The sequence below is a fragment of the Arachis stenosperma genome, chromosome 1 (genome assembly GCF_014773155.1).
Source record: "Arachis stenosperma cultivar V10309 chromosome 1, arast.V10309.gnm1.PFL2, whole genome shotgun sequence".
Taxonomy (NCBI): Eukaryota; Viridiplantae; Streptophyta; class Magnoliopsida; order Fabales; family Fabaceae; genus Arachis; species Arachis stenosperma.
In genome coordinates, this window is record NC_080377.1 from 13,304,921 (window position 1) to 13,317,043 (window position 12,123).

Here is a 12,123-nt window from a genome sequence, read left to right on the forward strand (position 1 = left end):
GGTGTACAAATTTTCTTTCTAAAATGTTGGCTATATTATATATAGTTTATAAAAGAAAATTTGTTAACTTGTTAAATTCATAATCTTTTAGTTTTAGTATATTATATAGTTACTATCTTAGTTAAAATAAAATTCATTACTATTATTCACATTTAATTTATAAAAAAGTAAATTAATAGGTAATAAAAAGAAAGGAAAAGAATACCTAAAATAAATGAAACAAAATAAAACTATTCTACACGTAAATTGCCTCCTCCATGATACTTATTTTCACTAATAATTTATATTTTGAAATGTTTATATTTATGAAAAATCCTACTTTATGCTACCGCCCACCTTCAATAAAAATTGGGGAAAAAAAAAAGGTCTACGAAGAGCTAGTGTAATGAATAAAAGGTGTCTGTAAATTTTGATTATCCTTTCAATTGGTTTAAAAAAAATATTTTCTTGTTTTTGTTTAGCTTCTTTAATATTAATAATGTTTAATTATTCTGTTAGTTCTTATAATTTTATCAAATTTGTAATTAAGTTTTTATACTGTTTTTAATTTTATAATTAGGTCATTTTTATGTCAAAAACGTTAAAATTAACGGAAAATTTTTCTCAAAAAATATATAGTCAAATATCTAATTAAGTTTTTAACTGTGGATATCTTCAATTTGAAGATAAATATTCAGTTAATTCTAATATTTTTTTGTACTAAAAATGACCTAATTACAAAATTAAAAGTAGTGTAGGAACTCAATTAAAAGAAAAAAAGTATAGAAATCTAATTACAAATTTGATAAAATTATAAGGATCAATAGAGTAATTATACCTATTAATAAAATAAGAAACTTACTAAAAATAGCAGAATGAGGCTTGCTTTGTTATGGATTTGCAAACTCACCACATAACAAGTGGTAATTTACAACACCTCATTTCCAATTTAATCACACGGAACACAAGCGTTGGCAAAAGCAAACGCTGAAAGCTGCGAAGCTGCCACACTGTGGAGCTCGTAACTCCACTGATACGCTACGCTTCGATCTCTGTTCTGCTGTTGTTCGTCAATTGTAGCTCCACACTGTGAGATTCCATTCTTTGTTTTGTAAATTTTGTTGTTTTCTTTGCTTCTACACGTTTTGAATGTGGATTTAGGGTTCATAGATATATCATAGTGTTTATATTCAGAATTTCAGATTAATAGATTTCAAAGCTTTCAAATTTTCGCATTCGGGTAAAAAGTGTGAAATTAAGTTAATTTGTAGATCTTTGAAGCTCTTGATCAATGTGATATTGTGCTTCAGAGGTATAAAACTGATTATTTCTCGTTCTCAGGTGCAATTAATGTGTATATGTAGCACTAGATAGTACTATTATATTGCATTGTTAAAAAGGGTTATTTCTGTATTATACTATTGGAGAATTCAGGTTTTCCTCATCTTGCTTAAGTTTCCTTTTTTTAGGAATATATTTTAACTTAATGTGGTAGCTGTTGAATGTGGATTTTCATGGGTGAATAATTTCGAAAAAATATGGTTAGGAATGGATGCATTAAGGAGAAAATAAGGTAGGAAGTTTTGTGGATAAGAGGGTTTCTACTTTAGACGATTTAGTTATCCGTGCAGATTGAAGAAGACCTATACAAGCTGCGAAAAAGAAAGTAGATGGAAATGTAATACAATGGCTAGTAGGGAAAAAGAAAATAAGAAAAATCAGTGTCTAGAACAGATATGCTGCATAGACAGAGTTTATAGCAAGTTACTTTAACCTTAACTGATCCATATAGTTAACCCAACGTAATGGTACAAGGCTTTGTTGTTATTATTGTTGCTGCTGCTGCTTCAGTTGTACTTTAGTCAAGAATGATGAACTTGTTTCTTTCTAGCTGTTATGTGTATGTTATATCAGAATAACTATTAACTAGATTAGTAATTATTTTCTCATTCTCATAAGCTATTGTGATTAAACAACATGACTAATTTCTTTACAAAGTTGTACTATGCCTAGGGTTTCACGTTTCGGTGTTCCACCTAGAAAAGGAGGAAATAAAGCTTCAACTCAATCCCCTCCACTATCAACTAACAATCCAGCAACTGCTAATGCCCCACCCCCATCAACTACTGCTACACCAGTTGCTCAAGTTCCACCACCATTGAATGATGCTCCACTACCTAATCAAACCCCATTAGTGTGGATTGATGCCACACTATCTCAAGAACCTCCTCAACCCCTATCAGCCACCCAATCTTGGCCTAGGCGTCGGCAACGCACAAAAGCTCCTTTGCAAGCCCTACCACTTTCAGTTGATGCTCCACCATCTACTCAAACTCCACCACCAACTTTTCAAGCCCAGAAACCATTGATTAATGCTCCACCATCAGCTCAAGCCTCATCAACACCATCCACAGTGGCTCCTTCACAAGCCCCACTTGCCACCCAAACTCAACTAAGGCACTACCCATGGGAGGAAGCTCCTTCACAAGCTCAACAACCATCAATTCATGCTGCGCTATCTACTCAAGTGCCGGCATCTTCAGCTGATGCTCCATCATCCTCCGAGGCCTCATCATCTTCTGAGGCTCCGTCATTTCCCGAGGCCCTAATACCTTCATTTGATGCTCCACCACCAACTTCTCATGCCACACTAGCATCAATTGATGTCTCACCATCCTCAGAAGTTCCTTCACAGGATCCATCTGCCGACCAAACTCAACGTCGGACCCGTGAAAACCGCAAATTTTGGACTGTTGATGTAAAAGGTAATTTGTGGGTATGTCTTGTGTTCTTTCCTAATTTAATTTTCTGACAAATATAACTCACAGATGCTTCTGGAGTTACAAAAGTAGCATATTTGAAATTGAAGGATCTTTGGAACCTTCCCAATGGCACCAAAGTGGTGTTGCCACTTAATGATTGGAAACAACCAGTTGGTGAGGCAGCTGGCCTCTTAGGACAAGCTCTTGGACAATTGGGTGCCAATTTTGCTGCTCTTCCTATTTGCTATAAGTCTTGGCCTAAAGTTCCTAAAAATCTTAAGGATGAGATTTTTGATAGCAAGATAAAGGTAAAACTTAGTTTAAGTAACAATTATCTCGAAGGTTTCTTATTTTAAACTTCATACAACTTGTAACTAATTTATTGATCGTTTTTCTGTGCATTGAAAGGATAAGTTCATTATAAATGATGATCTAGTGAAGAAGATTATAATCCAAAGGATTGGGGAAAAGTGGAAGGAGAATCGATCTGAAGTTTTTCATAAATATTATGATCCAGAACTCAGTAAAGAAGAGAACTATGCTAATCACCCTCCTGAGATAAATCGAGATCACTGGATTGAATTTATTGATTATCGTTTGGATCCAAACACTGTGGTAAGTAGATCAATTATATGATTTATACGATACAATTATTTCACATTGATCACCCCTCTCTCCCCCCTCTCTAATGTACGTACATTGCAGGAAATGTGCAGAAAAAATGCTGAAAGTCGGGAGAAACTATCAGTTGTGCATCGTTTAGGGTCCAAGAGCTTAGCAAGGAAACGGCATGAGATGGTGATTGTATGACTGGCCGATATTTATTTTTCGTTGTTCCAATGCTTATTAGTTCTAATGAATGTTTTGAAAATGTGTAGGAAGTTGAGAATGGAGAACCGGTTAGTAGGGGGAAAGTTTTTATTGCCATGCATACTAGACCTGATGGATCATATCCAAATGATGCAATCCGAGCTATTTGTGTAAGATTTCTTGCAGAAATTTTAAATTTGTTTTATCATTTTTTCTAGGAGACACGGTTTTAATTTTAGACTTTGATATCTTTCCACTCTCTAGCATTGGCCCAAAAGGTATGCTTGAGTAAAGTTACTTCTAAAGTGGGAATATTGAGGAAAAAATTGACTACAGTTTAGTTGAGTTTTTGTGAGGCAATGGGGGATAATCTCGGTTGGTGTTCGTAATTGTCCTCTAACTGTTGATTAATCTCTCTTCTAAGTGAACAATTGGAGCTTGTGTATAAAGGAAATTATAATTTTGAAAGCACCTCTTTAGTTTGGGTTTAATTTTTTTTTAGTTTATTATTATTATTATTACAAACTATGTAGTTTAGTTAATCATATGATTAATTATAGCCTTTAAATATTTGGAGTGCATATGGGATTTGATAGTCATAGCATCAGCGTTCTATTACTCTCTCTGCCCAATAATAATTGTTGGAATGGAAAATTGGGTTTGCGTGCTTCTTTGCTAAGCTTTAACACTTTTTACAAATTGTAAGAATTACAGTGCAACGTTAACCTGTTGAACAATGTCCACTGTTTACAGTTTGCGCATTTTATTTCCATTCTTTTGGTCAGTCTCTTCCCCAACACTAATGCTGGGATGTTGACAATAGGACGAAATTACTCGTATTGAGACTGAAGGGAACTGTTCACCAACAGTTGGACCAGACGATTCCCTTGCCCAAGCGCTCGGAGAGGAGCATTCTGGTAGAATCAGAGGTTTGGGTTTAGGACCCTGCAAAACACAATTATTTGAGGCTGAAGAGCAAACAAGATGTGGAGGCAAGTGCCTAGAAAGTGCCCCCTTTACTCAGATGAAACAGGACATTGTAGATCTGCGAGCACGATTGGAAAGAGAGACTAAAAGTAGACGTGAATTTGAGAATGCTGTAACTCTAGTCCTACAACATGTTGCTACCCCAAACATGACTCCCGAGCTCGCTACACTCCTTACTCCATTGGTAACCCTCCTTCTCATTATGTTCTTTATAGTGTTTTTCTCGAGTCTTGGAATGTACACAATATCAATCTTGAGGGAGAGTTATGTGAGTAGATAGAAACTATGCAGAACAATGAAGAGACAAGTTTGTTTTCCTATTATGCATCACAAATTTACAATAAAATGTATGTGGAAGCTAATGGTTTTTTATTTTCATTTTATTTTTTCAGATTACGCGTGCATTTCAGGCCTCACTTGCTAATGGTGGGAATGCTGGGAAAAGCAATGGAAATCCTTCTAAATGACAGAACTTGATTGCCATGAATTGCCCAAATATGGTGGTAGAAGAGGTGAAATCTGTTATATCCAAGAAGATATTAGTTAAAGGGCAGAATGGGATCATTCAGTGATTGCTGATGTTGGAGTTTCACTTTAGGGTGAAAAAAAATGCAGTATAGGACTGTAGAATCTGTATTAAGGTAGTGAATGAAGAAGGTCTGGAATTTTTGGATATGTTTTCATGCCTGCATGGTCACCCTATTTTTACTATTGGATGAAAAAAATTCTTTGTAATTGATAAGGGTATTGATATATTCTTCTAACCATCAACCACAAAATGGCATTTAAGCAATTGGAACAACTATCACTTGTACTATACTATGGCTCATTGTAATGTATTTGTATAACCGGTAATGTTAGGTAGGAAGACAAAAAAAAATAGCCTAAATTTGCCTTATTTAACATTAATTAATTTTAACAACAATCAATGAATGCTAAATAAAATAAGTTCTGTTGTGCAAAGTTAACAACCTCATATGTGTCTTGATTTCATTTGTCCACAAACTCCATACAAGGAGAAATTCTTCATAGCATTCACCGGAAAAAAAATGTCCAGCACAAGGAAATGGACACTATAATTGTTTGGTTGGAGATACGTGGTGGAAAAATAGTGGGAGACAAAGAAGTTGCAAATTCTTTTTGATGAATTACACATAAAAATTTGCAACTTCTCTTCCCTCTCCTCTATTACTTTTTTACTTTCCTCCAACCAAAGCTTAAAAATTTTGTTACTTATATTATTTGTACGTATGTTTAATATTAGTTTTTTTTAATATATATTTAATCGTATACTATAATAAGAGTAATAAATTAGTTTAACTCAATCACTTATTACTTACAAATTTTATAAGTGCAAGAATTTGATTAGAATATTATCAATCCATAACACTTAAAAGTCGTTTAAGTATTTGTATTGTAATTTCTATTTTTCAAAGTACAGGGGAGAAAAAAAACACATAATCTTATCCATACCAGCAAAAAGGTTCCAATATTTTCATTTCACCAATAAAATCTTCAACTCGCTCAATAGGAATTGGAATCAAAATCAACTAAAGACTCAAAACTATATCAATCTACTGCTGCTTCAATTCCTTGTGATCACAATAATGATAATATTATGAATGTTCTGTTTGCCAATGATCTCAGACACAAATAGAAAACTTGTGTTTATAAACTCTTTTATTGTCCCATTTTGGGTTAAGCAAAGACACAGACATTTTGTTTATCATTTTCTGTAAATAGTTGTGTTGTGTCTTCCAATGTCTCTATCTTTGTTCTGAGATAATTACCAAATAAGACAACAATCGTCGAGCTTTTTAGCTTGCCATGGTGGCAGGATCTGCTCCAGGCTTAGCACCAATGGCGAAGAACTCGATGATGACTTCTAAAGGCATGCCCTTTGTCTCAGGAACTTTCGTGTAAACAAACACCCATGCAATGATGCAACCACAAACAAACAATGAAAAGACACCAGTGAGTCCAATTTGATGCAGCAAGAATGGGAATGAAGATGTGACAATCAATGTGCTGATCCAAAATGTGAGTGCACAAATTGAGATGCATATTCCTCTCACACTTGTTGGGAAAATCTCTGCACAAATAATGTTGGGAATCACACCAAATCCCATGCAGAAGATGCTCTCATAGACAATGACACATGTTGCTGTTACTGCTGCATTCACAATAGAACTCATGGGGAATGAATCCCTTAGTACTAGTACTGATAGAGACACTATCAAGATGGGGATTGTGTTGAGCAATAGTGCCCTGCATTTCACAAATAATTATTCTCATTTAGATCAATGATGCATTATTTGTCCTTAAATTTTGCATATAAGAATGTAATTGGAGGTCAGTTTCTGAATAAAAATATAGAGATCTAAAGACACAAACTGATAGAAGAAAATAGACGAAATTTATATCCATCCAAAATATGGATATAGTAGAGACGAATTTTTACTATCTCTCTACTATCTCAGTATCTTTGTATTTTGTGACTTAGAACAGTTATCGAATAAGACTATAGAAAGATATGATTATAACTTATAATACACTTTACTAAAGAATATCTTGAACAACAAGAAAAGGCTAAAAGCAAATTGAAACTACATAATAAATTTTGAAATTGTAGTTAAACTTACCTCCTCCCTGCAATATCCATGAGTTTCATGGAAAGAGCAATGCAAGGGAGCATAGAAAATGTTATAATAACATTTACGAGTAAAGAAGCTGATGTTTCAGTAATCCCAAAACTTGAAAGAAGTGCCCCAACACCTGCTTCCTCAAGGATTTGAGGAGCATAATATAGAAATCCATTTATGCCAGCAGCCTGCAACATGTATTTGAAGTTATATACTATTGAATGTAAGTATAAATTAATTTTCAGTCCTTGTAGAATGCATTTTTTTTCTTTTTGTTTTGGTCCCTACAAATATTTAATTTTCATGTATACTAAAAATCAACTATCAAATCAGTCACTATAGATTTGTACATATTATACACATATTCCTTTTTTTTTCTTTTCAATTAAGTCCATATAATATATCAGATTTTGTAACTAAGTCTCTACCGTGATAAAAACATTAAAATTAATTGAATATTCTGTCAAATTATGTAGAATATTAAATCAAGTATTAGTCATATTCGTTTTGTTTAACAAAACATTCCGTTAATTCTACAGGAACTCAGTCGAAAAAAAAAAAGTATAGAGACTTAATTGAAAATTCAGTAAAACTAGAAGGACCGACCGAACAATTAAACTTTTTTTTAAAACTAAATAAGTCGCCAAAATAATCAAGCATACAATAGACAAATAATCAAAGTTGTTAACAGCAAATATAGAGTATTAGTATCATGATTGTTAATAAATATACCTGTTGAAGAGCTTGAAGCCCAATTCCAACAATCAATGCACGTTTAACTCCAGGTTCAAGCAGAGCACCCCAGCCTGATCCTTTATTAGCAACAGCTTCTGGCTTTATTGTGTTATCCTTATTAAGAGCAAGAACTGATTGGCTCACAAGTGCTGCTGCTTGAAATGATTCACCACGCTCTAATGCTAATTGCAAATCAGTCCCTGAATTCCCAACAAATGAACCATGCTGAGACCCTGCGCCAATGGAAGGGTCTGCATGCAAATACAACCTTTGGAACCCTCCTTCCTTTTTTCCATCCACTGCTTTATATGCCAATTGCCAACCCCCACCAATGTTTGTTGCCTAAGATGCACAAATTCCAACAAGAATATCACATAAAAATACAAAATTTTTAATCATAAATCACATATATAAAACATACAAAAATACTAATTTTTAATTTTACCTTAGTGGCGGTTTCACCCTGGGCAGCCAAGTTACCATTACTTCCTTTGATGCTGCTGCTCCTCTTATAAAATCTACTCCTATCCACAACACTACTACCTTGCCTTGAGAGCAATGGAGCTTGCAAATTGTCATGGTGGGTACCAAAAGAGCCTTGATCAATGCTTTGTGCAGCAAGATCATGATGATGATGATGATGATCACTCTCATGCATGCTACCAAACAGATTCACAATAGGGTCCTTGAGGCCGGCGGTTGCTTGCCCGGCAACGCTTCCTTGGCGCGACAGCGCTAGGATGCTACCGCCACCATGTACACTGCTGATTGGATGAGCAATCATTGAAACTCCCTGGTTTGGTCCATAAAGTTTTATGTAATCTTTTGCTGATTCCATGTTTGATATTTGTTCAGTACTTCCTGCTGGGGTTATTATGTATTCTTCTATGATGGTTGATTCTCCTCCAGGGTTCATACCCTCTGCCAACAATGCTAGTTCTCCTATACATTTTCAAACCTATCTTAGTCTTACCATTAAAAGTTTTCAGTAGAAAAAAATTCTAAAATATAAGATTTGTGTGTACAAATTTTCTGTCAATTTGTAGGTGCAGATTATGTGTAATACAAGTGCAAATTATATCATTCATGTGTTTGTGTGCATGTGTGTAAAAAACTAATCAAATGTAAAAAATTTGGGGTATTTATTAAGTGACAATTCACACAGAAAATTATAGTTGAGAATAGTTCACCTAATTAAATATGGTAGAAATTCATATGTAGTTGTTTTTACTTATTGATAGTATATTCATTAAAGGTAAAAATTCAAGTATAGTTAACTTTATATGAAATTGATAGTTGAGAGTTGTTACATGGTAATTTAGTCAAATCTGTCAAACCATTTAATAATTCTCAACTATCAACTTCACATGAAATTAACTACATCTGAATTTTCACCTTCATTAAAGGTGGAAGCTAAGGTGCAGTCGACTTCACGTGAAGTTGATAGCTGAAAGCTGTTAGATGATTTAACTGATTTGACTGAATTTTCATTTAATGGCTCTCAACTATCAACTTCACGTGAAGTCAACTGCACCTGAGTTTTTACCTTCATTAAATATAATTTAATTAAATATGTCAAATTAGTTAATAGTTCTCAACTAACAACTCTACTTAAAAAACAACTGCATGCAAATATTGCAAAAATTCCAAGAATAATAATGGAAGCTATGTAGGTAGTTTAAGGATGATGACCTGAAACATCTTCTTGGCCACGAATTCTCTGAAGAACCTTCCTAGCCTCTGAAATCCTACTTTTGCTTACCAACCATGGAGGAGATTCAGGAAGAAAGAAGACAACCAAGAAGAAATAAGCAACAGAAGGAATGGAAACTACACCAAGCATTGCTCTCCAACTTGGAGATTCCAAAAGAGACATTGAAAACATCCAAATGTAAGCCAAGAACATTCCCAAAGAGCATGAGAACTGCGGTAGCGTGTTCAGCAAGCCTCTGATCTCGGGCGGCGCAATCTCCGAGATGTAGACTGGGGTTATCGTGACGGCGAGGGCGATTCCGATGCCGTCTAAGAGCCTTGAGAACACTATGAAGGCAACATTTGGAGCCCATAACATGGCTAGACCACTTAGGAAGAACATTATGGATGATCCTATGAGCATGGGTCGCCGGCCGATCATGTCGGATACTTTTCCGGAGAAGATCGTCACGATGGTGCCGGTGAAGAAGGAGGTGGAAACAATCATCCCCTCAACTGTGGGATCAAGTTTGAATTCCCTCTTGATGTAGCCCATGCCACCTGCATGCATGGCATTTTGGTAATTAAATTTGTAATTTAGCTAGTAAGAATTTATTAGGGTTAATAGTTAAAATAAATTTTAGAATTTCAATGTCTTAAATTGATTTCTTAGAAATGTAATCATATGAACTAGATTGATTTCACTATAAAAAAAAAAATGTTAAATAACATCAAATTTACTGGCGAAATAACAAAAATAATTCATACTATCAGATTTTTTGTCAAAAAAAATCCGATAATATAATTCTCATCGGTAAATAATTAGGGTCAAATATTTTATTATGACAGTAATATAGACGGATTCTATAACAAATTTATTGGCAAAAAACTAGTTATAGATGATGATACATGACTTACATAATCATTTTGTGACATATTATTAGTTAATTAACAGAAAAATCAATTTGATTTATTATTGTATTTTTTAAAAATCAGTTTGAGGTGCTTAATCCTAATTAATAAATACATAATTTTTTGCGACCATTCTGATTACTATTCATCAGAATGTATAATAAGTTTAGATTTCGAAATTAAAATTGTCCATTTTAATTCATAAATTCTGGTATATAAATCTCTGATTTTATTTTTCAATGATCTGATCTAATGAGATAAAACTAAACATCATTGGTATAAAAATTAGATTAGAATCCAAAATGAATATATAACACAAAGAAGTAAAAACAATGGAAAAACTAGATGGAAGTAGTAAATGGTTAATCCAAGAAAAGTGCATATATCTTGGCATCAAAAATAGGCAAAGAAAGTTAACATAAAAATTAATTTGGTACAAACCTGCAATGGTTGAACTATCCCATCCAATAAGCAGATTCCCTAGAGTAGCAGCAGCAGCAACAATTATAATCTCCTGCATTGTTTCTTGTTTTTCTTGGCTAAAAAATTAGCCAAAAAAAAAAAAAAAACCTAAAGCAAAAGTTTATGTGCACATTTTGTTACTTTGTTTCTTTTTATTGTATGGCTGATTGGCTATAATTAATGTGTCACAATCTTCTTATCTGTTTTCAACTACAGTGATATCTATGTTATGGTAATGAAGTTGTTAAAAGTGGGATTTTGATCCAAATTTGAAAGTCAAATCAAAGAACAATGCCAACCCTAATTTCTTGGAATAGCGATGCTTATGTGTTGATGATGATTAGTCATATTGAAATCGAAATCTTTGCAAAGTTATTTGTGAGTGAGAATGTGCCACGATGAAATTTACTATTTTATAACAAGGAAAACGGTATTTAGAATAGGAGCAAAACATGGCTTGCCAGATCCACTATGCCTCCAATATTCTTTTTTCTAATTGATGTGGTTTTTTTAATTTTATAGATAAATTAAATAATATATAATTTACTAATTTTTCGATACTTAATTAAAATACTTGACCACACTAAAAGAATTAGATTGAGCTGTGATCCTATTTCTTAAGTTTTGATAGCTTTACTTTTGTATTTATCATTTTCACTCTCACTAAGTCTTAGTTTTTTAAAAAGTATTTTGTTGAGTTTGAATCTTCCAAAATTAAATTTTTCATATCGGTTTGCAAATATATTGAATTATTGATAGCTAGATATAACAATTATATATCCCTATAATTATAATTTAATTTATTTGTTTTATTTTTATGCATGATTTTTATACATAAATATATTTATAAAAATTAATGAGTGCATATTTAAGTAGAATGGGAAATATATTGCACCATATTTTGTTATAAATAGTATATCTTTTTTTATGAGCTGAGTCACTTTTAGATTAAAATATAATAAAAAATAATACATCTAACATTTCTCTAAAAAATTTGCTAGATGCACATTATGCTTAACAAAGCACACCGGTAGTATATATACTGCTACACATACAAGTAAAAAAGGTCTACAAGCATTACAAGTTGGCCCAACCCGATAACACTACACGTGTATTCATACCTTTTGAATAGAGCGTCAATG

The 12,123-nt window shown here is 33.3% G+C and overlaps 2 protein-coding genes across 3 annotated transcripts; one reads left to right on the top strand and one right to left on the bottom strand.

Annotated features, from left to right (window-relative positions):
* The first annotated feature begins 936 nt into the window (after positions 1-936).
* Positions 937-5,355, top strand: LOC130945518 (uncharacterized). 2 transcript variants are annotated; one of them, XM_057874226.1, is made up of 8 exons: positions 937-1,068; positions 1,978-2,744; positions 2,808-3,049; positions 3,150-3,356; positions 3,447-3,545; positions 3,620-3,721; positions 4,375-4,722; positions 4,931-5,355. In XM_057874226.1, the coding sequence occupies exons 2-8, from the start codon at positions 1,985-1,987 to the stop codon at positions 5,003-5,005; spliced, it is 1,833 nt and encodes a 610-aa protein (XP_057730209.1). In that variant the 5' UTR covers positions 937-1,068; positions 1,978-1,984; the 3' UTR covers positions 5,006-5,355. The 2 variants fall into 2 exon arrangements, with proteins under 2 accessions (XP_057730209.1, XP_057730215.1); XM_057874232.1 differs by lacking the exon at positions 937-1,068 and having other exon boundaries at positions 1,979-2,744; positions 3,447-3,539.
* A 1,000-nt stretch (positions 5,356-6,355) lies between these two features.
* Positions 6,356-11,039, bottom strand: LOC130975612 (monosaccharide-sensing protein 2-like). The gene is made up of 6 exons (XM_057900380.1): positions 10,961-11,039; positions 9,608-10,168; positions 8,361-8,857; positions 7,913-8,257; positions 7,181-7,368; positions 6,356-6,806 (listed from the first exon to the last, which is right to left on the bottom strand). Exons 1-6 carry the CDS (start codon positions 11,037-11,039, stop codon positions 6,356-6,358), a joined length of 2,121 nt encoding a protein of 706 aa, XP_057756363.1.
* Between the last annotated feature and the right edge of the window lie 1,084 nt (positions 11,040-12,123).

Excerpts from the sequence above, each read along its gene's own strand:
- LOC130945518 (XM_057874226.1), top strand. The coding sequence starts at position 1,985 with ATGCCTAGGGTTTCACGTTTCGGTGTTCCACCTAGAAAAGGAGGAAAT. Across the intron at positions 3,546-3,619 it reads AACGGCATGAGATGGTGATT|GAAGTTGAGAATGGAGAACC; the intron begins GTATGACTGGCC and ends GAAAATGTGTAG. Across the intron at positions 4,723-4,930 it reads CTACACTCCTTACTCCATTG|ATTACGCGTGCATTTCAGGC; the intron begins GTAACCCTCCTT and ends TTATTTTTTCAG.
- LOC130975612 (XM_057900380.1), bottom strand. The coding sequence starts at position 11,039 with ATGCAGGAGATTATAATTGTTGCTGCTGCTGCTACTCTAGGGAATCTG. Across the intron at positions 10,169-10,960 it reads GGATAGTTCAACCATTGCAG|GTGGCATGGGCTACATCAAG; the intron begins GTTTGTACCAAA and ends CCATGCATGCAG. Across the intron at positions 7,369-7,912 it reads GGCTTCAAGCTCTTCAACAG|GCTGCTGGCATAAATGGATT; the intron begins GTATATTTATTA and ends TACATGTTGCAG.